The 23,286-nt window shown below is 45.5% G+C and overlaps 1 protein-coding gene across 1 annotated transcript in view; it reads left to right on the forward strand.

The window, feature by feature from the left end:
• Window positions 1–23,286, forward strand: part of LOC146854137 (cystine/glutamate transporter-like) — a 478,984-nt gene that overhangs the window by 413,296 nt on the left and 42,402 nt on the right. Inside the window, exon 10 of the mRNA XM_085651904.1 lies at window positions 9,523–9,672. Coding sequence (XP_085508030.1) covers window positions 9,523–9,672 — 150 coding nt within the window. The remainder of the gene's footprint in view (window positions 1–9,522; window positions 9,673–23,286) is intronic.

The raw sequence follows: 23,286 nt of genomic DNA on the forward strand, positions 1-23,286 counted from the left end.
TTTTATTCGTGGCTTGAATACAGGCTTGTGTCAGAGCGATGAGCTCGGCGGCTTGAGCTGACAAAGTATTTATGCGATCAGTTTCAATTATTTCAGTGTCTGTTGTGACTGCGTAAGCAGCCACTAACTCTCCTGTATTTGTTCTCATACATGAACCATCTACATACAATGTCAGGTCTGGATCTGACAATGGGACATCGGTTAAGTCTTGTCTGGGTTTCGTCGTTATAGTAATAACTTCAATACAGTCATGGGCTAGTGGGTCTGTTCCGATTACAGGTAAAAGTGTGGCAGGATTTAATGTGTTACAACGTCTGATTTCTATATGTGGCTGAAACAATGTAAGTTCGTACCCTGTAAGTCGCGCTATAGTCAAGTGTTGTGTTTGCGTTCTATTTACAAGAACCTCTACTGCGTGTGGTACTTGAACTGTCAATGGATGTCCTAACACTATGGCGTCGCTCTGTCTTATTGCTAAAGCTGTCGCTGCTACTGATTTTAGGCATGCAGGCAAAGCCTGAGCTACGGGATCTAATGTACTAGAAAAATAAGCACATGGTTTGTGTGCTCCTGCTTGTTCCTGTGTGAGTACTGACAAGGCAGTACCTTCGCGCTCTGTAACAAAGAGTGTAAAGTGTTTTCTGTAACATGGCGTTGCTAAAACAGGTGCTTGACATAAAGCTTTCTTTAGGCTTTCAAAAGCTTGTGTATGTTCCTGAGTCCAAGGGAGAACAGTCGATGTGGCTGCCTCCTGTGTTGTCAACTGAATGAGTGGTTTTGCTAGAAATGCATACTGAGGGATCCACTGCCTACAATATGAAGTGAGGCCTATGAAAGCCCGCACCTCCTTTTGTGTATTGGGTATTGGCATATTAGCTATTAACTGAATGCGGTCGGGTGTAAGCTGCCTTCCCTCCTTGGACAGCGAGTGTCCAAGATAAACAACTCGCGGGACACAGAATTGCAGCTTAGAAGGGGACACCTTGTGCCCCTTTTCGGCTAGAAATTGTAAAACTGTCAGTGATGCTTTCTCACATTCGGGTTCGCTTCTCGCGGTGATCAGCAGATCATCGACATATTGAAGCAGAGCAGTGTTAACTGGCATGTGGATACTGTCGAGTTCCCGTTTCAGTGCTTGGCTATAGATGCTGGGGCTTTCTGTAAATCCTTGAGGTGCGCGTGAGAATTTAAAGCTACGCCCATTTAAACTAAATCCGAACAAATATTGGCTTTCAGGATCTATTGGGACGCTGAAAAAGGCATTCTTGAGATCGATTACAGTAAAGAATGTTGCTTCGGAATCAATAGCTGTCAGTAATGACGAGATATCTGGGACCACAGGAAATTGTGGCACAATGCATTTGTTTAATTCGCGCAGATCAATAACCAATCGATATACTGGCGGGGCCTTTGGATCTGTTCGTTTAAGAATCGGAATTATTGGTGAATTACATACATTGGAGTCTGTTTCCACAACCACTCCTTGGGCAATGAGCTCGTCAATGATTTGCAGCAAAGCCACTACAGCATCTGGTGGTAACTTGTATTGTCGCATTCGTGGTAGTACCACTCCTGCCTTTAGTGTGACTCGATATGGTGTAATATTCATGCAACCAACATCAGTAGGGCCTTGTGCCCATAGATGTGTAGGTAAAGTCTGCAGTCGGGGATCCATGTCTCTAGACACATAGTGACCTTTAAAATCACGTAAAAACAATCTTACTCCTTCCGGAGAACAACATATTATAGCTCCTAGAGCTTTCAGTGTTTTTATTCCTAACAAGTTTTCTGGACATGATTTAGTAAGCAATAAATCTGTAGTTCGGGTCAAAGGTCCTATCGTAAGTGGAAGAGGTTGTGACACTTCATTAACAATAGGTTTTCCTGAAAAACCAAGGGAAATATTCTGTGAGCCTGAGAGGGGTGCCCCTGGAACTTCACTACGTTTTATGGTTGTTCGACTTGCCCCTGTATCGAGTAAAAATTTTCTGTCTTGGCCTAATAATTCACTATGTACATAAGGTCCTTCTTGATCTACAGGGATCTCGATAAGGGGTAAGTCAACTTCCCTCTCTAGGCTGGTTCATGCATATCGTTGGTAATCAGGATAGTCGTACTGTGCGGTCTGGTACAGTTGTCGTGTCGTGGTTTGTGTGGCAGCAACGGGCAGCGCTGGTGCAGCTGGCACAAACTGTATAGACTGTGGTGGAGCTGGCATGGACTGTGCATGCTGCGGAGCTCCTTGTTCATTCTGATCCTGTCTAGGTGGCCGTGGTCTTTCTTGTGTTTTACCTATGGCGATATTATGTTTCAAAACTGGACAATCGTGTACGTAATGACCTGGCTTTTTACAATAATTGCATGTCCCTTTTACAGGTCCTGCTGAATCACCGGAATGTGTCATACCCTTTTTATGTCCTTCAGCTGAAACTGTCTGAGAAACTAGCATTTTCATTTTCGTGTCTTTCATGCGTCTGTGTTCATGTTCTTGTTCCTCTCTAATTCTATTGTGATGGTACTGTAACATTTGTAACATTTGTGATGGAGTGTTACCTTGCCAGGTACTCTCGAATTTTAATACTCTATTCTTTACTTGGGGCAGGGCATTTTCTACTAATTTTGTTACAAACAGATGCGGGTATGATTCGCTACTTGCTTTTATGCCGCTATTTATACCAAAACATTTTTCAAATCGGGCATAGTAATCACTAGTGTCTTCATCTTGCTTCTGCTTACAGGCTGAAATTGTACCCCAATCTTCCTTTTTCGTAGTTAATAAACGTGGCAGTACCTGTACTAATAGACCTGGTAGTGCTTTAGTTTTATCCCCAAGTCCTGCTCCTGCAGTTCGGGCCTGTTCTTCCGCTTCTAGTACTGACCCTTCTATCTTTTGGTCTCCTACCTCCCACTCTTTTTCCCTGAGTTTTTCATAAATGCCAGCAGGCATCAATACCTTTAATATTGTCATAATGTCGGGATAGGTATACTCTCCCATGAGTAACATGTCTTTAATTTCTCGGTGAAAACCCGCTGGATCTTTGTCATGACTGGGTACCACTTTCTTCATTTCTAACAATTCTATTTTTGATATGGGCGTATATACAAATACGCGTTTAAACTCATTGTCCTCGCCTTTTATTGGGTGCACTTCTCGTAAGGGATTCTGTCTATCCATGTAATACGTAGTTCTTTCCTTGATGGGCAATGAGACACGTTCTGAACATACAAAAAGAATATACTGTTTTCTTGATTCTAGAATTTCTTTAATTAATTTAGTACCTGAACCTCTCCATCTATTCATGAGCAATTCAGTCAATATGTCAGGTAAGGGACCAGGGTCCGAATGCTGACTCTGATATAGTATAATGAGTTGTTGAATCATATAAATCCCAGCTAACCGCTGTTCATCTGGGGTGAGATTCAAAAATGTGCGTGCTACTGTATCATCACTATATTTTCCGGGACTGTCCACCCAGTGGACAGCTGCCCTAGCTAAATCTTGTTCATCCATAGAATCGAGAAAATGATAACCCCTGCGTTCTCGGAGTAATTTGTCGGCGGCTTGGAACGAATGCTCGTTAGACCTTATATTAATTATAGGTATTTGGAAATTCCTGTTATTATCTGGACATATCGGACGTGTCGGGTCAATAAGACATCTATTACTATTACAAGATCTTCCTCTACCTACATAGGCTATGGTGTCTGACTGTCCTGCGGGCAGTCCTGACCCTTCCTCCTCGCTTTGTTCGAACTCGTCTACCGCTAATCTTTCTTCGTGTAGACGTTCTATTTCTTTACGGATCTTTCGGCACATGGCTATTATACAATTTTGCTTATCATGTCTAACTTCTGATATATTCTGGCTCCATCTGGTAAGAATTTGCATTGCTTCTGGGTCTACCCCCGGTCGGTCTTGATTTCTGATCACACAATTTATGAGGAAACGTAACAGTTCCCCCTGTATCTCCACTTTCTGGTATTCCATAGCTCTGTTAATACATTCTGAATCTCGCCCTGTTTGGACAAAATGATATATTTTATCTAGATGCGCAGTCATTCCTGGTAACTTCCCTAAATACACTGCGGCTCGTCTGATACGCAATGATGCCAGGGTCATTTCGTCCTCTTTGCCGGGCACAGGGTCATATCTACAATCTACAAGAAGTTCCTTAAGCGTACGGGCATTTATGAGTTTGGGTGTACGTGAATGTGCTGACTCTTGAAAAGTAAGTTTATTTATTCTGGGTGGCGTAGAAAAAATGTTGCTAGCACCTCCCGTAGCCCCATCTGGGGTGTCGGGTGTGAAAGGATTAGTTGAACGTGACACAGCAACTATAGGTGTGGACACAGCTATAGAAGTAGCTGTAGGAACAGATGTAGAAACAGATGTGCTTGCCGGAACTTGTGACGCGATCTGTTGCTGTAGGGATACTGGTACTGGATCTTGGCGTTGAACTTCCCTGGTATGCGGTCTATGTGGGGCGGAATTAGCATATTCGGGAGCTGCGTCATCTAAATATGAGGAAAGAAAAACATCTTCTGCGGTTCTAGGATGCCCCTTAGGATGTACCTTTATTGGGAATAATGGGGGTGGCAAGTCTTTCGGTATTTCCGGAGTAGCCTTAGGTAATCCTTCGGCTAGAAGGGGATACATACCATTCATAAGGGCATTTCTTTGTCTGTCTACTTGTTCTGATTTCACTCGGATACCTTCCTCAATTAATAGATTTTCTCGAACTTTATTTGAACTCTCTTTATTCTTTTCTTCCTGTCGGAGTGCTTTTTCTGTGCGTCTATGAGATTCTTTACGCCATAACTCAACGGCGTCTTTCTGTGACTGTCTGACTTTCCTTTTCCATAATTCTTCCTCGACTTTCATGATGCACTCTGCATCCCAGGTCCCCGCTGCGGGCCACCTCTGACTTTCTGGTAATTCCTTGGTGTAATCTACCCATAAATCAAGAAATAATATAGCGTCTAAGCCATGTTTATGATACATGAAGTACCCTGGAGTGTCCCTAGGAGGAATAGGAACGGCTTCTTCGAGTACCCCTTTTCTTGTAGTGATCTGTCTTAGTTTCGAAAAGAGCGGCATATTGAGAACTGATCTGATACTTGATTTTGAACAAACTTAATACAGTAAACACGATAATGGACAGTCATTCATACCACAATATGCAGAACGTACTTAAAACATTTAACATTTAACATTTACCTGAGCAATCAATAATGATGATGGTCTAAGGAAAACTTTAAACACAAAAACATAATACTCGACTTTAACTGATTTATATACTTGATATACTAGATATACTGCTAAACAGTACAGATACACTGCTGAAACAGTGCAGACCGGATTTGTGTACCGAAACCCGTCTTGACCGGCACAACCTATGTGCACGTCAGAAATGCCTCCCCAGTAATGGTACTCACCGGGTAGCTTCGGAAACGGAAGGCCTCGGAAACTGAACTGAACTTGAACCGGACTGGACTCGACTCGACTCGTCGGAAACTGGACTCAACTTCGGACTTCGGGAAACTGGTGGGCCTCTGTATACCTCGGATCTTGCTCTCTCAGCTAGGCTCTGGTCGGGATACTTCGCACTTCTCACCGCCTCGTCTGGGTGTTGATCGCAGCCTCAGTCGCCCCCGCTTGACCGGAGGGAGATACAGGAAATCCTGCTGGTACGCGTTATTGTCCGTCCAGCTGTGGCAGGAGACCGGGCCTGCAACTCACCGCCGGCGCGTGAGATGAGAAAGTGTCCCTGTTCGGGCGCCATTCATGTGGTAAATAAAATATTACCGGGACTTAATTTGATACAGAAACATAATAAAATAGCTCAGTAAATAAGAGGCAGAATCCGTGGTATTAGAGGTTCGGAATGGGCTTTATTCCAATGATCGATTATAATCGGTTGCTCCAAGTTCCATCACCACGGGGGTTCAGGAAGTGAAGTACATACTTTATTGACAAGAAATGACTTTTATAGAACATACATTACAATGAAGCGAATGCAGTAGGCGTAACAATTGATAAGGAAAATGACGATTCATATGCGTAACCGAAAATGGGTGTAATAAGGAGTAAAAAGGAACATAATTGGTTATGATGTCATATATAGGTGGATCTATAAGATAATACTTAGCATAGATGCGCGCGCAGCAGCATGACGTGTGATTGACGTGCAACTAGGGGGTGAAGGGGACTTGACATTTAGCTCTACATGTGGAGACGAAAAGTCTGGGGGGTCAAGTCAACCTAATCCCAAATCATATCTAACATCCTATGTTTAAAGAACTATGTTATCCACAAAAGAAGGACTCTCGGACAGAATCTATTCTATACTGACTGTGCGTGCGTGTACAAGCGTCTGAATGTCTATATGAGATGCAAGGGGCAGAAACCTTCCATGGTAACAGGGCTATGAATTACTTGCGTAAAGACAGAGAAGCCGAGCCTTTGCTCGGTAGTTGGAAGAATGTTTACTTAAACTACTAGACAGGAATGCATTGGGCAGGGACGGAGCAGATAATTTCGAAGGTGAAATACAGTTCTTGGCAGAGAATAGGCTGATGTCAGGCTTCGTGAGCCGCGCAGAGAATGAGACAAAGTTCATGGTCACAGATGCGGGCTCAGACTGGAGTTTTCAGAGGCAGAAGGCAAGAAGAGTTTGATGACAGAATCAGGGCCTACTTGCCTGGACTGTAAAATGGCATAAGTGAACCATATAAAGCCGGTGGCCTTTCGTACTTAGGAATGGAATATCCGGCCTATTCATGGCGGATCTGACAGAAGACATGTTGACGGTGGACGCACATGTGTTTGCGTCTTCATAACTGGAGCTGGAGGGAACATACATGTACTTGTGATTCATACATGAAACTGTTGGGGTCCAAGATAGGGGACATAACTGATCAGAAAAATCCATATTTCCACATTACAGGTAAGTAAAGGTTGGGACCAATGGGTCCCTTCCTTGGGGTGGGGACACTCCCTGTTATGCTACCCTCCAGTGGGAGGGGGGCATATGCCTCTCTCTGGTTGACTGGGTCCCTCCATCTGCAATATGGTGGGGACTGAGAGTTGTGCTTCACCTCGCCTCCCACACCTGAGGGCTGGGGTTGGCAAAGGTGGGCACACCTCCCTTCCTCACTTGGTTTTCCCGCCGATTCTCCTGCCCAGGAGTGGGGGTCAGAACTGGTGGGAGCCAGTTGCTGGAAGCAGCAAAGGGCTGGTGTAGCTCACAAAGGTGGCAAGCCTTTGAAGCTTCCCTTTCGTGGACCCTGGCCATCCTGGGGGAGGGAGCTTGGCACCTCGTCCCAGGATGTGCATTGTTTCAGACCCACGAGAGCAGGAGGCTCTTGACCCAGGGGTCCAGAAACATGTTTGATGGTGGCAGCTGGTGAGCAGCCACTCAGCCAGGACACTAGAGTTAGGTCGTTTTTCAGGGTGCATTTCTAAGATGCCCTCTGAGTGCATTTTTCATAAACTCCCACACTAGCATCAGTGCGGGTTTAATGTGTTGAAAAGTTTGATACCGAACTTCCCAGTTTTCAGTAAAGCTATTATGGTGCTGTCGAGTTCATAATGACTAACTCCTAGCACCATATACTCTTAGTTGCATTACTGCAATTACAATGTCAAAGAATTGGCTTAGACACTGTAGGGGTACAGGGCTCATACACCTGTACCCTCACCACTGGTATAGTGCACCCCGCTTGAGGTGTGGCTGATCTTTGTCAGGGCAGTGGGTCGTAGGCAAGGCACCCAGGGATCTGTGCCATGTCGCGTCTTCACTTGTTCTGCACCAAAACAGACAGCCTGCAAAGTCAGTGTGTGTTTGTAAATGTACAGGGCCTCTAAGGGTGGCACCCCTTAGAGGCCATCCCTGGCCACAGTGCTTCTGGTACCTATGGTAGCATTTACAAGGGACTGCCAAAGATGCCAATTTGGTTTTGTCTCAATACAGTTTTAGGGAAAGAACATATGCCCTGAGTGCCTGTTTGGCCGGAACCCAGGACACACTCAGTCAAAGTACATCAGCAGTTTGGCAAAAAAGGACTTTCTTACAGAGACAGGAACGAATAAAGCTGAAAAGTGGGCTGTGCGCACATCAAAAACATAATGAAGAGCTGATTTAAAGCCTGCCAAGCTTGAAATACAAAGGCAACACTAAGGTAACAATAATGTAAAAACAAAAACACTGCCACTGAAGGGAGCTATCTTGTGTGCAGATGTGGTCCATGTGAAGAGCAAAATGCAGTCCCTCAAAGTGAAGTTAGCCAGTGGCTGAAGTAGACTGAGCCACTGCCACGTGTTATATGCTGTAGTGGATGGAAAGAAAATGTGAATGACACAACAGCAAAACAATGGAATAAGAGAGCTGGCTGAAAGTCCCTTTTATGTTAGTATATTATACATATAATTTTAGTAAAATCAAAGATATTGGCTAACACCAGACCTAAAAATAAAGAGTTACACAGTCCACAAACATGAGAAATGCTTATATGTCCACAAAAGCTAATGGAACATGAAGCCTTCAATTAAAATGTGTACTCCATAAACTTCTAATATTGTGCCCTGCTTGATACATTACTACAGCCAATGGAAATTGTGATTGCTTTGTAGTGTTTTTAAGTGTCTACATTCATTGGCCACCTTACTTGTATTCACTTGTTTCTCTTTATTTTACGTCTCGTTCTTCTCACTGTATTGTTCCTGTGCTACCACCCTGATGCGTCCTTTCATTACCTTTTTCTTTAAATTCAACCCTCATTTTATTGAATGCATTTCCTGTTCCAATTAGTTCTTACCATCTTCAATGAACTACTAAGGGTACACTTTGTCCTATATTGACTAACTTTTCAAAACAACACGGTGCAGCATCCATATTTGTTTTACACCATTGTGTGAAGGAAAAAAGCAGCTCAGACAAATGTGCTAGGTTGGCCTGACCCTGCTGGCATTCCCGTTGCTATACCACATACAGGTTGCCTTCCATCTTGCGTGAGCTTGCATCATGGCGCAAAGGTGAGTGTGTGTTGTCCAGCACAGGGTTTGTACTGCAAATGTACTCTTCCAGTACAAATTCCTATGTATAGACAACAGCAAAAGGTGTCAGACGTATTGATTGTGTTATGGACTGTGACAAACATTTTGGGTGCTTTTTCTGACAATGAACACATTCCTCATGTTTGTGCCTGCTTAAAGCATGCATTAGTTTTTGATGCAAAGTCAATCTGGCTATCTTATTGGATCATGCTTTGTGTGTGTGATCCACCCCAGTAATGCTTTGTCGCCTTAACACAAGGAGATGCTAAGCCTGGTGCTGTGAAAAGGCCCCCTTTCCAGCAATAATATTGCACAACTTGCATTGCCGTGGGTCGTGTCACCTCTGTGGCGAAGCCTTAGTAAATCTGGCCCTTGGGTCATCAGACAACTCAACTGATCCTGGATTACTGCTTTGTATTTTTGGCTATATCCACATACTTTAATCATGTTCATCTTTTGCTTTCCAGCTACCTCTGATATTTTTGATGGTAACGATTGGAGATCTCTATGGGCTGTTGAATTTCTTTAGCTTCTCTCGCTGGCTTTTCATTGGACTAGCAACTCTAGGTCTGGTCATCCATCGATTCAAGTATCCAGATCTACCTAGGCCATTTAAGGTAATGGGAAATGCTCCTTGTACCTTTAATAAATATAATTGTAGCACTGTACGCTGTTTTAGTGAGTTTTATTAATTCCTTCTTATGGTTTTAAAACTAAGCACCATAGTTTTAGTCAATGAATATCTTAATTCTATCTTTGATAGTGATCTACAATCACAAATATTTCACTTATATCTTTGTGCACCAAGCCAGCCTTAAGGAATGATGTTCTCCTTGGTCTTTGTGTTCTAATATTGAATGTTATTAATTATGGTACAGTTAAGTAAAACCTTACATCATAAAACTGTGTGCATAAAAGTAAGAGAAGGATAAAAAGAATAGAGAAAAAAACATGTGACTAGTCAAAGGGGAACTTAAAAAAAATGCTAATTGTAGTCTCTTCAAATACTGAAGAATCAGTTAATGATAACTATTGTACTAGCTGGTTCAAGTGGTGACCACCGTTTCCATTGTGACATTGCGAGGATTAAAGAGTCAATACTGAAAAAGTGCAAACAAGGCATGGGTGGAAGGGCCAGTACGGATTCTTAGTTCTAAAGTGCACTCAAGAACAAGGATTTGCAATGCAATAGGTCTCGCATTTATGCGAGTTTGAGCTATTGGCATTGCAAATGAAAATGCATTTTATTTATGTTATGGTTTTTAACTCGCGTAAATACTTGTTTGTATTGGCCTTATGAGAAGATGCATTGATGCATGTACTTATTTTTATGTAAATATAGGTTATTAAATGTTCTCCCGTGCAGTATACCAAAGCCATAGCACTGTGGTTTCAAGTTACAATCTGCCTGTAGAAAGTTTCTGATCAGGGAGGCATACAGTGGAACAGGACAAACAATATCAAAGTATTATAAAACGTATATTATATTGTGGGTGAGGGGGAATAGTAACACCTCTGACTTATACATCACATTGGGAGACTACATTTAACTACGCTTCGGTTGCTAAGTATTTCTACTGCAGATCTGCACTGTTTTTACATTTACCCATTCCAGCAAAAAAATATGCCATGCTACAATACTTAGTATTTGTATAACACATGTGTGCCATTGGTACGGCTTCATGGAGCTATGACTTTCTGAAGGATACATTTTTGTTCAGAAGTGGTTTATTTTCTTCCTGCACGCTCTCCTTCGGTAGGATTGAATGGGTCACTTTGTGTCTCAGTGTCCACGTGTGCTAATTTTTCCAACTTCTATAGTAGGCCATTTGTGTCATCCTGTGTGTTGACAATTGACCAATTTAACAATACACATGAGCCTCTACTTCTTACTGTGCGATACCAAAGGGGATGATGCACGGAGCGTTTGAGCAAATCAAACACTCACCATCAGTCAACTGATCTGGGTTTAATCCATCATCATTCTTTAGCTCACTCCACCACCCCAGTTCAGACATGGCCATAGGCAAATCAGTCTGACCCAGTGCCTCATGGGAACAGTCCAGCCCAAACTGCCAAGCCATGTCTTCCCTGGACAAGAAACAAGCATCCTGGGATCGGTTTTGGGTTCATAACCCTCATCAGCCAGGCTATCTTGAATCCAGTGGCAAAGTGAGCAAAGGACCCATGTCTGGCCATACCCTGCCAACTTAGAGCGAACAAAGTGATACCAGAGGGGATGATGGACGGAGCGTTTGAGCAAATCAAACACTCACCCCCAGTCAACTGATCTGGGTTTAATCCATCATAATTTAATAGCTCACTCCACCAACCCAGTTCAGACATGGCCATATGCAAATCAGTCTGACCCTGTGCCTCATGGGAACAGTCCAGCCCGAACTGCCAAGCCATGTCTTCCCTGGACCAGAAACAAGCATCCTGGGACCGGTTTCGGGTTCATAACCTTCATCAGCCAGGCTATGTTGAATCCAGTGGCAAAGTGAGCAAGGGACCCACGTCTGGGCATACCCTGCCAACTTAGGGCGAACTAAACGATACCAAAGGGGATGATGGACGGAGTGTTTGAGCAAATCAAACACTCACCCCCAGTCAACTGATCTGGGTTTAATCCATCATCATTCTTTAGCTCACTCCACCACCCCAGTTCAGACATGGCCATATGCAAATCAGTCTGACCCTGTGCCTCATGGGAACAGTCCAGCCCGAACTGCCAAGCCATGTCTTCCCTGGACTGGAAACAAGCATCCTGGTACCGGTTTCGGATTCATAACCCTCATCAGCCAGGCTATTTTGAATCCAGTGGCAAAGTGAGCAAGGGACCCACGTCTGGGCATACCCTGCCAACTTAGGGCGAATAAAGCGATACCAAAGGGGATGATGGATGGAGCGGTTGAGCAAATCAAACACTCACCATCAGTCAACTGATCTGGGTTTAATCCATCATCATTCTTTAGCTCACTCCACCACCCCAGTTCAGACATGGCCATATGCAAATCAGTCTGACCGTGTCCTCATGGGAACAGTCCAGCCCGAACTGCCAAGCCATGTCTTCCCTGGACCGGAAACAAGCATCCTGGGATCGGTTTTGGGTTCATAACCCTCATCAGCCAGGCTATCTTGAATCCAGTGGCAAAGAGAGCAAGGGACCCATGTCTGGGCATACCCTTCCAACTTAGGGCGAACAAACCGATACCAAAGGGGATGATGGACGGAGCGTTTGAGCAAATCAAACACTCACCCGCAGTCAACTGATCTGGGTTTAATCCATCATCATTCTTTAGCTCACTCCACCACCCCAGTTCAGACTTGGCCATATGCAAATCAGTCTGACCCTGTGCCTCATGGGAACAGTCCAGCCCGAACTGCCAAGCCATGTCTTCCCTGGACCGGAAACAAGCTTCCTGGGACCGGTTTCGGGTTCATAACCCTCATCAGCCAGGCTATGTTGAATCCAGTGGCAAAGTGAGCAAGGGACCCACGTCTGGGCATACCCTGCCAACTTAGGGCGAACAAACCGATACCAAAGGGGATGATGGACGGAGCGTTTGAGCAAATCAAACACTCACCCGCAGTCAACTGATCTGGGTTTAATCCATCATCATTCTTTAGCTCACTCCACCACCCCAGTTCAGACATGGCCATATGCAAATCAGTCTGACCCTGTGCCTCATGGGAGCAGTCCAGCCGGAACTGCCAAGCCAAGTCTTCTCTGGACCGGAAACAAGCATCCTGGGACCGGTTTCGGGTTCATAACCCTCATCAGCCAGGCTATCGTGAATCCAGTGGCAAAGTGAGCAAGGGACCCATGTCTGGGCATACCCTGCCAACTTAGGGTGAACAAAGTGATACCAGAGGGGATGATGGACGGAGCGTTTGAGCAAATCAAACACTCACCCCCAGTCAACTGATCTGGGTTTAATCCATCATCATTCTTTAGCTCACTCCACCACCCAAGTTCAGACATGGCCATATGCAAATCAGTCTGACCCTGTGCCTCATGGGAACAGTCCAGCCGGAACTGCCAAGCCATGTCTTCCCTGGACCGGAAACAAGCATCCTGGGACCGGTTTCGGATTCATAACCCTCATCAGCCAGGCTATCTTGAATCCAGTGGCAAAGTGAGCAAGGGACCCACGTCTGGGCATACCCTGCCAACTTAAGGCGAACAAATCGATATCAAAGGGGATGATGGACAGAGCGTTAGAGCAAATCAAACACTCACCCACAGTCAACTGATCTGGGTTTAATCCATCATAATTCTTTAGCTCACTCCACCAACCCAGTTCAGACATGGCCATATGCAAATCAGTCTGACCCTGTGCCTCATGGGAACAGTCCAGCCCGAACTGCCAAGCCATGTCTTCCCTGGACCAGAAACAAGCATCCTGGGACCGGTTTCGGGTTCATAACCCTCATCAGCCAGGCTATGTTGAATCCAGTGGCAAAGTGAGCAAGGGACCCACGTCTGGGCATACCCTGCCAACTTAGGGCGAACAAAGCGATACCAAAGGGGATGATGGACGGAGCGTTTGAGCAAATCAAACACTCACCCCCAGTCAACTGATCTGGGTTTAATCCATCATCATTCTTTAGCTCACTCCACCACCCCAGTTCAGACATGGCCATATGCAAATCAGTCTGACCCTGTGCCTCATGGGAACAGTCTAGCCCGAACTGCCAAGCCATGTCTTCCCTGGACCAGAAACAAGCATCCTGGGACCGGTTTCGGGTTTCATAACCCTCATCAGCCAGGCTATCTTGAACCCAGTTGCAAAGTGAGCAAGGGACCCACGTCTGGGCATACCCTGCCAACTTAGGGCGAACAAAGCAATACCAAAGGGGATGATGGATGGAGCGTTTGAGCGAATCAAACACTCACCCCCAGTCAACTGATCTGGGTTTAATCCATCATCATTCTTTAGCTCACTCCACCACCCCAGTTCAGACATGGCCATATGCAAATCAGTCTGACCCTGTGCCTCATGGGAACAGTCCAGCCCAAACTGCCAAGCAATGTCTTCCCTGGACCGGAAACAAGCATCCTGGGACCGGTTTCGGGTTCATAACCCTCATCAGCCAGACTATCTTGAATCCAGTGGCAAAGTGAGCAAGGGACCCACGTTTTGGCTTTCCCTGCCAACTTGGGGCGAATAAAGCGATACCAAAGGGGATGATGGACGGAGCGTTTGATCAAATCAAACACTCACCCCCAGTCAACTGATCTGGGTTTAATCCATCATCATTCTTTAGCTCACTCCACCACCCCAGTTCAGACATGGCCATATGCAAATCAGTCTGACCCTGTGCCTCATGGGAACAGTCCAGCCCGAACTGTTTGCTGTAACACTTTTCACCCTAAGTGGGATGGGTATGCCCAGACATGGAGCCCGTGCTCACTGTGCCACTGGATTCAAGATAGCCTGGCTGAAGAAGGGTGACATACCCTGAAATCGGTCTCAGGATGCTAGTTTCCGGTCCAGTGAGGACCTGGCCTGGCAGTTCGGTCTGGACTTGTCCCATGTGGCACCGGGTCAAGACTGATCTGCATATGGCTGGGTCCAAACTGGGGTGGCGTAGTGAGCGAAAGTAATATGGATTTAACCCAGATCTTTTGACTGGGGGAGAATGTTTGCATTGTCAGCATTCCGTCCATCATTTGTTTGCTGTAACACTTTTCGCCCTAAGTGGGATGGGTATGCCCAGACGTGGAGCCCTTGCTCACTGTTCCACTGGATTCAAGCTAACCTGGCTGAAGCAGGGTGACATACCCTGAAACCGGTCTCAGGATGCTTGTTTCCAGTCCAGTGAGGACCTGGCCTGGCAGTTCGGTCTGGACTGTTCCCATGAGGCACAGGGTCAAGACTGATTTGCATATGGCTGGGTCCAAACTGGGGTGGAGTAGTGAGTAAAAGAACAATGGATTTAACCCATATCTTTTGACTGGGGGAGAATGTTTGCATTGTCAGCATTCCGTCCATCATTTGTTTGCTGTAACACTTTTCGCCCTAAGTGGGATGGGTATGCCCAGACGTGGAGCCCTTGCTCACTGTGCCACTGGATTCAAGCTAGCCTGGCTGAAGAAGGGTGACATACCCTGAAACTGGTCTCAGGATGCTTGTTTCCGTTCCAGTGAGGACCTGGCCTGGCAGTTCGGTCTGGACTGTTCCCATGAGGCACAGGGTCAAGACTGATTTGCATATGGCTGGGTCCAACCTGGGGTGACGTAGTGAGCAAAAGAACAATGGATTTAACCCAGATCTTTTGACTGGGGGAGAATGTTTGCATTGTCAGCATTCCGTCCATCATTTGTTTGCTGTAACACTTTTCGCCCTAAGTGGGATGGGTATGCCCAGACGTGGAGCCCTTGCTCACTGTGCCACTGGATTCAAGCTAGCCTGTCTGAAGCAGGGTGACATACCCTGAAACCGGTCTCAGGATGCTCGTTTCCAGTCCAGTGAGGACCTGGCCTGGCAGTTCGGTCTGGACTGTTCCCATGAGGCACAGGGTCAAGACTGATTTGCATATGGCTGGGTCCAAACTGGGGTGGAGTAGTGAGCAAAAGAACAATGGATTTAACCCAGATGTTTTGACTGGGGGAGAATGTTTGCATTGTCAGCATTCCGTCCATCATTTGTTTGCTGTAACACTTTTCGCCCTAAGTGGGATGGGTATGCCCAGACGTGGAGCCCTTGCTCACTGTGCCACTGGATTCAAGCTAGCCAGGCTGAAGAAGGGTGATATACCCTGAAACCAGTCTCAGGATGCTTGTTTCCGGTCCAGTGAGGACCTGGCCTGGCAGTTCGGTCTGGACTGTTCCCATGAGGCACAGGGTCAAGACTGATTTGCATATGGCTGGGTCCAAACTGGGGTGGAGTAGTGAGTAAAAGAACAATGGATTTAACCCAGATCTTTTGACTGGGGGAGAATGTTTGCATTGTCAGCATTCCGTCCATCATTTGTTTGCTGTAACACTTTTCGCCCTAAGTGGGATGGGTATGCCCAGACGTGGACCCCTTGCTCACTGTGCCACTGGATTCAAGCTAGCCTGGCTGAAGAAGGGTGACATACCCTGAAACCGGTCTCAGGATGCTTGTTTCCGGTCCAGTGAGGACCTGGCCTGGCTGTTCGGTCTGGACTGTTCCCATGAGGCACAGGGTCAAGACTGATTTGCATATGGCTGGGCCCAACCTGGGGTGACGTAGTGAGCAAAAGAACGATGGATTTAACCCAGATCTTTTGACTGGGGGAGAATGTTTGCATTGTCAGCATTCCGTCCATCATTTGTTTGCTGTAACATCTACTTCTTACTGTAGCACTCTCTCCTGCAGGCCAATCTCACTCTTCCTAAAGGCATACAGCACCTATGGTGAGTTGATGTGGCGTTAACGCCAGAGCCCACTTTGGAAGTGGGGAACTAGGTTTGTGTCCCAGTGCTGGCTTAACATCCTGTGATTCTAGGCAAACCACTTAATGTCTCCGTGCCTAAGAATGACCAAGTGTAATGTAACTGGTGCTCATGTAAAGCGCTTTGATGCCATTGGGCAGAGTTCGCACTATACAAAACTGCAAAAAAAAAAAAAACAATCATAGAATTTAAGTGTGGTATCCTAAAGGCATCATGTTGTGGAATGGGTGTCAATTAAAGTGGTGCCCCCTTAGTAATGTGACAAAAGCACCTGCAGCTCCATGGTGGGGGGCAGGGCGAGCTCCAGGGGCTCCCTCCATGTACTTTGTAGGGGGAGGGGGGCTCAAGTTTCATTACCACTGTGCCCCTTGTGTCCTGGTTAGCAAGGATTTACCTGAGTTTGCGTGGTCAGTGTAGGGGTGGAGGTCTATGTTCATACTGTTATTATAGTAAGAGGTGGTTGGGTGTAAGTGGACTGTGAGGAGTTATGTACATTTTAGTAGTGGTGATCCATGTGTGCGGTTAAGTTGTGGTGGCAGTGTTTGATATTGTCCTCAGGTAGTATGTGTGAGTGTGAGTGTTTGTGAGATAGGCATAGCAGAGTCTTGTGGCAGAATCCGTTTAGCGGGGTGTGTTACGGAATCATTTAAATTGGTGCACATAGTGTTCTGTGAGGATAAAGACTACGAGAGAAGGATGTGGTGTGTGGAGTGTGAAGTTGGTACTGATGGTCTGCGTAGTGCAGCTGTCAATTTCGGAGGGTTTTTGTGTTGTTGTTGATGGCGTGATATAGCTTCGTTCAATGGGTGTGGTGCGTTTTCTTGTTTCTATTCTTGATGTAGAAAGTTGTATCAATATTGCAGCAGATGTGTAGCTGAATGGGTGGCATTCTATATGTGATGGTGGAGTGTGAATGGTGAACGGATGATAAGAAATAGTGGCGATGTATGATCGCGATTAGCATGGAGGGTGATTTTGATAGGTGATGCAGGACTTGAGGACTACAAACCATTAGTGGGTAGCATGATGTTTATAGGATGCCCAGTGGACCTGGTGGTGGTGACGTAGTTCAGAATTTCATGAACGCTTGAAAATATAATAATGGTTTTGGTCCCGCTGTGGTTTTAGTATAGTTTTGAAAATCAATACAATCAGCAGTCTTGCAAGAGTGACAGATACATTGGACAAACTATATTTTAGTCGCTAGCTTTTAGGATCAATTGGGTCAATCACTTGGGTTGAAACAGCCTGAGGAAGGGACCAACACTTTTGGGCGGATATGGGGTCAGATTGGGTCCCATTGGAAGCAGATGTGGGCAGTGCTTATGAAACTGGCAGTTTTACGGCATATCGAAGCGCCCTTGCTATCAGCAGGCTGCAATAGGAAATACCCGCAGGCGGAAATGCATGTTTAATGAGATCTAAATTATTCTTCAGACCAATAAATGTTGGTGGCGGATGTTGGTTGCACCAATTTCTAATGTGCCTGTGTTGTGCAAGGGTTATTGCAGGATCCGTAGTCTAACCCTCACAAGCTAATGCTATTAGGATAAGGGGGTGGGCCCAAGAGGCTGGACGTGAAGCAATCTGCAGCCCCCCGGGCCGTGGCAGAATCCATGAAGCCAGCAATAATGGCATTTCCTAGTCCTGTGCATCATGACAGTGGTATCCGCCAATCAGAGACGTTTTAACCAGCACTGAAGGCATTATGCAACCCTGTGCAGCGTGACAGTGGTATACCCCAATCAGAGATGTCTCATTCCGTAAAATGAATTGTATATGCTCTCCTGGGTGGGCAATCGCAAAACAAACTGCGCAAACTATTAGAGCGCGCCAACTAATGATTGAACTTGTCCCCGTAGAACACCCAGGGGAAATCATTCAATTATAAACAATTTGGAAAGTATGCGCTGTCTACTGAAATACTTTCATGCAAGGTCTCTGAGTTACTTTCTGATCTGCATGCAGTGCACAGAGAATTACAAATAATATGCAGAAAGAAGCACGTCTTCAGTGCACAGGGAAATGGTCAAATTCAGGAGAGGAGATATAACATGCACAGCTGTCGTTATCTTGGTATTTATCAGGGAGATCCAGAGGCCCGCCTGAGTCCTCTGGCACTGTTGGAGCTGTGCTTTTGACGCACTTTGACTGTCCGTTTTAAATTCCAGTACTCCTGTTGCAAATGGTTTCTCCTGGGCCCAGTTGTGTCATGGTGTTTTACAGATTGGACAACAAATGAGCAGCGCGAAAACAGAGAGGGTAAAATAAAATACCGAATGAAAGCAACGGTGCTACTGAGCATCAGTTATCTGGGCCAACTAGATGCAGGTGTCTTAGACAGGATTTGCTTCCTACGTAATTAAGTAATAAATCACAAAAATCAGGAAATCTGAAAACCACGCCTCCCGTTTCCAAAGCTCTATTTTGACCATTCTGGGGTCTTTAATATGTACATCTTTTAGATTCCCAGATAGCAATAAGCCTACAACATCGGACTGTTCACAGTGTGGGAATCTGCAAACCCGGAGTTACCTTATATTTTCAAAACCACATTCTGCAAATGCACATTTCTCTCACTTTTTCTTCACATACATGGCAGTAGACAGAATCAGAAGATGTTGAGTGCTGAGACTCGAACCTCATCCCCCAGTACCAAAATCAGTTTCTCTGACCGTATTGGCAAATGAAAAAAAAAAGTGCTCACAGACCTAATTGAAGGAGACCGTTTCAGGCCGGCAGCACACGATCCAGTCCGGATGGGCTGGCCGAGAAGGAGACAGGGTGTTCACCAAGAAGCCTCGTTTCCAATCGGAGGCCAGTGTTTAAAATAAATAATGACGCCAGCCAATGGGAAGGATGGGCGGGGCTTCAAGTCCCCTTCTGAAGTCTCCTCGACAACAATAGATCTCGCAGAGCGTGCAGTGCATGCGCTGCAACGTTAGGCGAGACCTAAAAATTAGGATGCGTGATAACTTCTCTCTCAACTGATTGTTCATTAGGGTAGTGGGCCCCTCTGCCATGGAACTGTTTCAGCAGATATTCGATCATGGTGTGATGCTACACCATTAAAATGCCAGATGCTTGAAAAGTGAAACAGATAATGCGTAAAAAAACAGCTGTGGGTCTTGATTGGGTTATAAAGTGCATTCAGGTGCGGTCTAAATGTCTAAAAGTGTACCCAACACTGGCGGAACAAAACTTAAGGGGGCCCTTCTGCAAAGTACATGGAAGGCCACATCCGGACCTACTCAGGAGAGCTCAGGCCAGGGTACATTGCCGAGGGGACCCCCCTGGAGATCAGGGCCCCCGCTCTGCGGGTGCTGCAGGGGCCTTTGTTACACCACTGGCACTCAAGTGGAATCGGGATGCATAATGCCTGCTCTGTAACTGGAACTTTTTTTTAACCAAGTTGCCTCCCAGATGCCATGTTCTTGTTATGGCCGCCACCAAAAATTAATGTTTTTCCCTCTAGATTCACTGTCATGCAGCTTTGTGTACAGCACAGGGACAGCGCTTTCCTCAAATTTTCAAGCCAGTTGGAGTTAAGGTCAGCAACATTATGTCATCTAGCAATTTCAGCAGTTGTTTTCCCAGTTTTGGGGGGTGAGAATGCACTTCATCCAGTAGTTTGCTCAGGTCCGAGATAAACAAATTGAACATATGTGGTGTGAGAACACACCCTTGTTTAAACCTGGTCCAGTTCTAATTGTGGGGGCTAGGCCCTATTTCGCACTGAGGTTAACTTTTTGTCCAGGTTTTCAGAGTTCAGAAGCTGAACTGCTGTTTTGGGATTTGCCGATATGTTCCAGGATGAAAGTTTATATCACAGAAAATTCCTATCCATGTGGTCAAAGACTTTTGAAAGTTGATAAATCTTGTGTAAAGCAAGTGCTTTTTCAGAGTGCATTTCTCGAGGAGGATGGAGAGAGCTACAAGATTATCAGTTGTGTATGACTTGAGGTGGAAACCTGCTTGGTTTTGTCAGATAAATTATTGTAACAGGATGGTGATTTTTAATTCGATGTCAAATAGGCAATCATTCGATACCTATCTTGGTTTGATGTGGGTCTTTTTTGTAAATGGGATGAAGAATGGACCCACGCCAAAACTCAGGTATGTTGCTTTTCGGGAGATAGAAGTTAAACAGTTGGAGGAGTTGTTTGCTCCACTGTCCAGGAACAGACGTGTAAATCGATGCTGGTAGTCCATTTGGGCCCGAACCCCATTTCCTATGATTTTCTTTACCAAGGACATTATATTGTCTGTTGGTCCCTTATAGGGGTATCATGTTGGTGTGGACCAGCTAGCTACTACCATTTCCTGTTCTCTTGCTATCACTGTGAACAACATTTATTTTCATCATTCTTTGGAAACCTTTACTTTTTGCTTAAAAATGTCAATAACAGAGGAACAACACAGATTATCATGAAATGGATCAGTTAACATTCATGTCCCATATCAAAAAAAGAAAATTATTACATTATTTTATCATTATCATTATAATGTTTTATAGAGCGCGAACTTGACCCGTGAGGATATCAGAGCGCTTTACACGGCTGACAGAGGTAAACAAACAAAAAAGTCTCAAGTACAGAAATATACAAAGGTTGGCGCGGGGTAGGGGTGCTGGGAGCATAGGGACAAAAGACAACACAAATGTATGGTTACAGTTAAAGTTAGAATCAGTAAAAACAGAAGCCCCACATTTTCTCGGCGGGGTGAGTTGGTGATCTGAGGAAGAAGCACACTGTGGCGGTTTAGAGCAGGCCTTAGACCAGGAATTTACCCATGAGGAAAGTTTTGGCCTCCTTCTTGAAACGTGCTAGAGAAGGGATTTTTCTTATGTCGGGTGGGAAAGAGTTCCAAATTCTTGGTGCTGCCCCGGAGAACGCCCTATTGTAGGTTCTTTTTTTCTGAAAACGGGCAGGTTGGAGCAGAAGTTTTCTAGCAGACCGGGAGTTCCTGCTTCCTCCAGCTATCACAAGTTTCTGTGCCAATAAGCAGGGGAGTTTGCATATAGGGCCTTGTGTGTAATGCATGCCAGTTTCAGCTGTATTCTGGCCTCTAGAGGGAGCCAGTTTAGTGATTTCATATGTGGAGAGATGTGGTCGAATTTCCTAGTGCCGGTGAGTAGTCTGGCGGCTGCGTTAAGGCAGGCTTTTAGAGGTGCCAAGGAGATCTTGGGTAATCCTGTGAGGGTGGAACATCCATATTCCAGTCTAGAGATGACTAGTGCTTGGACTGCCATTTTTAAGTCAGGAGCATCGATGAAAGGTTTCAGCTTCCACTGGTAGCTCAGGTGGAATCTGGCTGATTTAGCCATTGAGTTAATGTGGTCTCGCATGTTCATGTTACAGTCGAGGAATATGCCCAAAGATTCCACAATGGCCGGCGGGCAGTTTAAGGCTGTGATGGCCTTGATCTACTTATGAATCTCCAGGTTGACTTTTGAGGGGGAGATCAGGAGAAATTCAGTTTTCTTTGCGTTGAGTTTTAGTTGGTTAGCGGCTAGCCATTGGACAGTTAGTTTCAGGGTCTCGTTCAGGGCGAGGATCTCCTCGAGTGATGCAATATTGATGTATATTTGAGTGTCGTCCGCATACATATGGTAGGAGATGTTGGCGGTACAATGAACTTCAGTGAGTGGCTCTAAGTAAAGATTAAAGAGGGTGGGTGACAGGGTTGAACCTTGGGGGACTCCAACCGTGACCGGGGTTGGAGCTGATAGGTTGCCGTTAATGAGGAATCTCTAAGATCGGTTATGGAGGAAGGCCCTGAACCATTCTAGGACAACGCCATCCAAACCCATCCTGAGTTTAAGGCGTTCGAGTAATTTTTCATGGTTGACCGTATCGAAGGCGAAGAATAGATCTGAGAGGATTAGAAGGCAGGTATAGCCTTGGTCAAGGGCTTGGAGGATGTCATCCATGATGTGGAGCATAGTAGTTTCCGTGCTGTGCCCCGGTCTGAATCCAGATTGAAAGTCATCAAGTAGGTGGAAGTTGTTGATGTGCTGACTTAGTTACTGTTGCACACACTTCTCTAAAACTTTGGCTAACAGAGGGATATTGGAGATAGGTCTGAAAGTGTCAGGGGAGGCAGGATCCAGCGATGTTTTTTAAAAAAAATAGGGAGGACTTGGCCGGCTTTCAAGGGGTCTGGAATCGATCCCTGCTGGTGAGAGGCATTGATTATTGCAGTCCAGCAAGGAAAAATGGCTTGGAAGGCAGCAGCGAGGCAGTTGGATGGTAGCGGGTCATTGAAGTGGTTATTTGGGTTTAAGGTAGAGAGGATTTTAGAGATGGAGTCTTCGTCATAGTATTCGAAGTCGGTCCAGCGAGCTTGGTTTTTAGGTGAGGCCAGTGAGGGTAGTGCGGAAAGGGGGGGCAGGTCAGGAAGGGGTTGAGAGTAAGTGGCGGTACTGAGTTTGATTCCTAGTGCCGTTATTTTATCAGCGAAGAAAGAGGAGAATTCCTCTGAAGATATTAGTGACTTAGGAGATTCTTTCGGGGTTTTAGCCAGTTTATTTGATTGGTGTTTGACCAGTTCAAGGAGCTTGCGGGGTCCATTCTTGGCATTCCCCAATTCCGATCTGAAGTATTCTTTTTTTGAATTGAGGATGTGCTTGTTGTAGGAGTTTCTCGCCTGACGGAGAAGTTTAAGGTGCGCAGCAGAGGGGTGCTGTCTCCAGATTCTTTCAGATTGCCATAGAGATCTCCTCTCCAAGTTGAGGAAAACAGAGAACCAGGGGTTTCTGTCTTTGATTTGTGATCTTTTTAGTTTTAGAGGGGCAAGGTCATCC

The sequence above is a fragment of the Triturus cristatus genome, chromosome 4_1 (genome assembly GCF_964204655.1).
Source record: "Triturus cristatus chromosome 4_1, aTriCri1.1, whole genome shotgun sequence".
In the NCBI taxonomy this organism is placed as follows: Eukaryota; Metazoa; Chordata; class Amphibia; order Caudata; family Salamandridae; genus Triturus; species Triturus cristatus.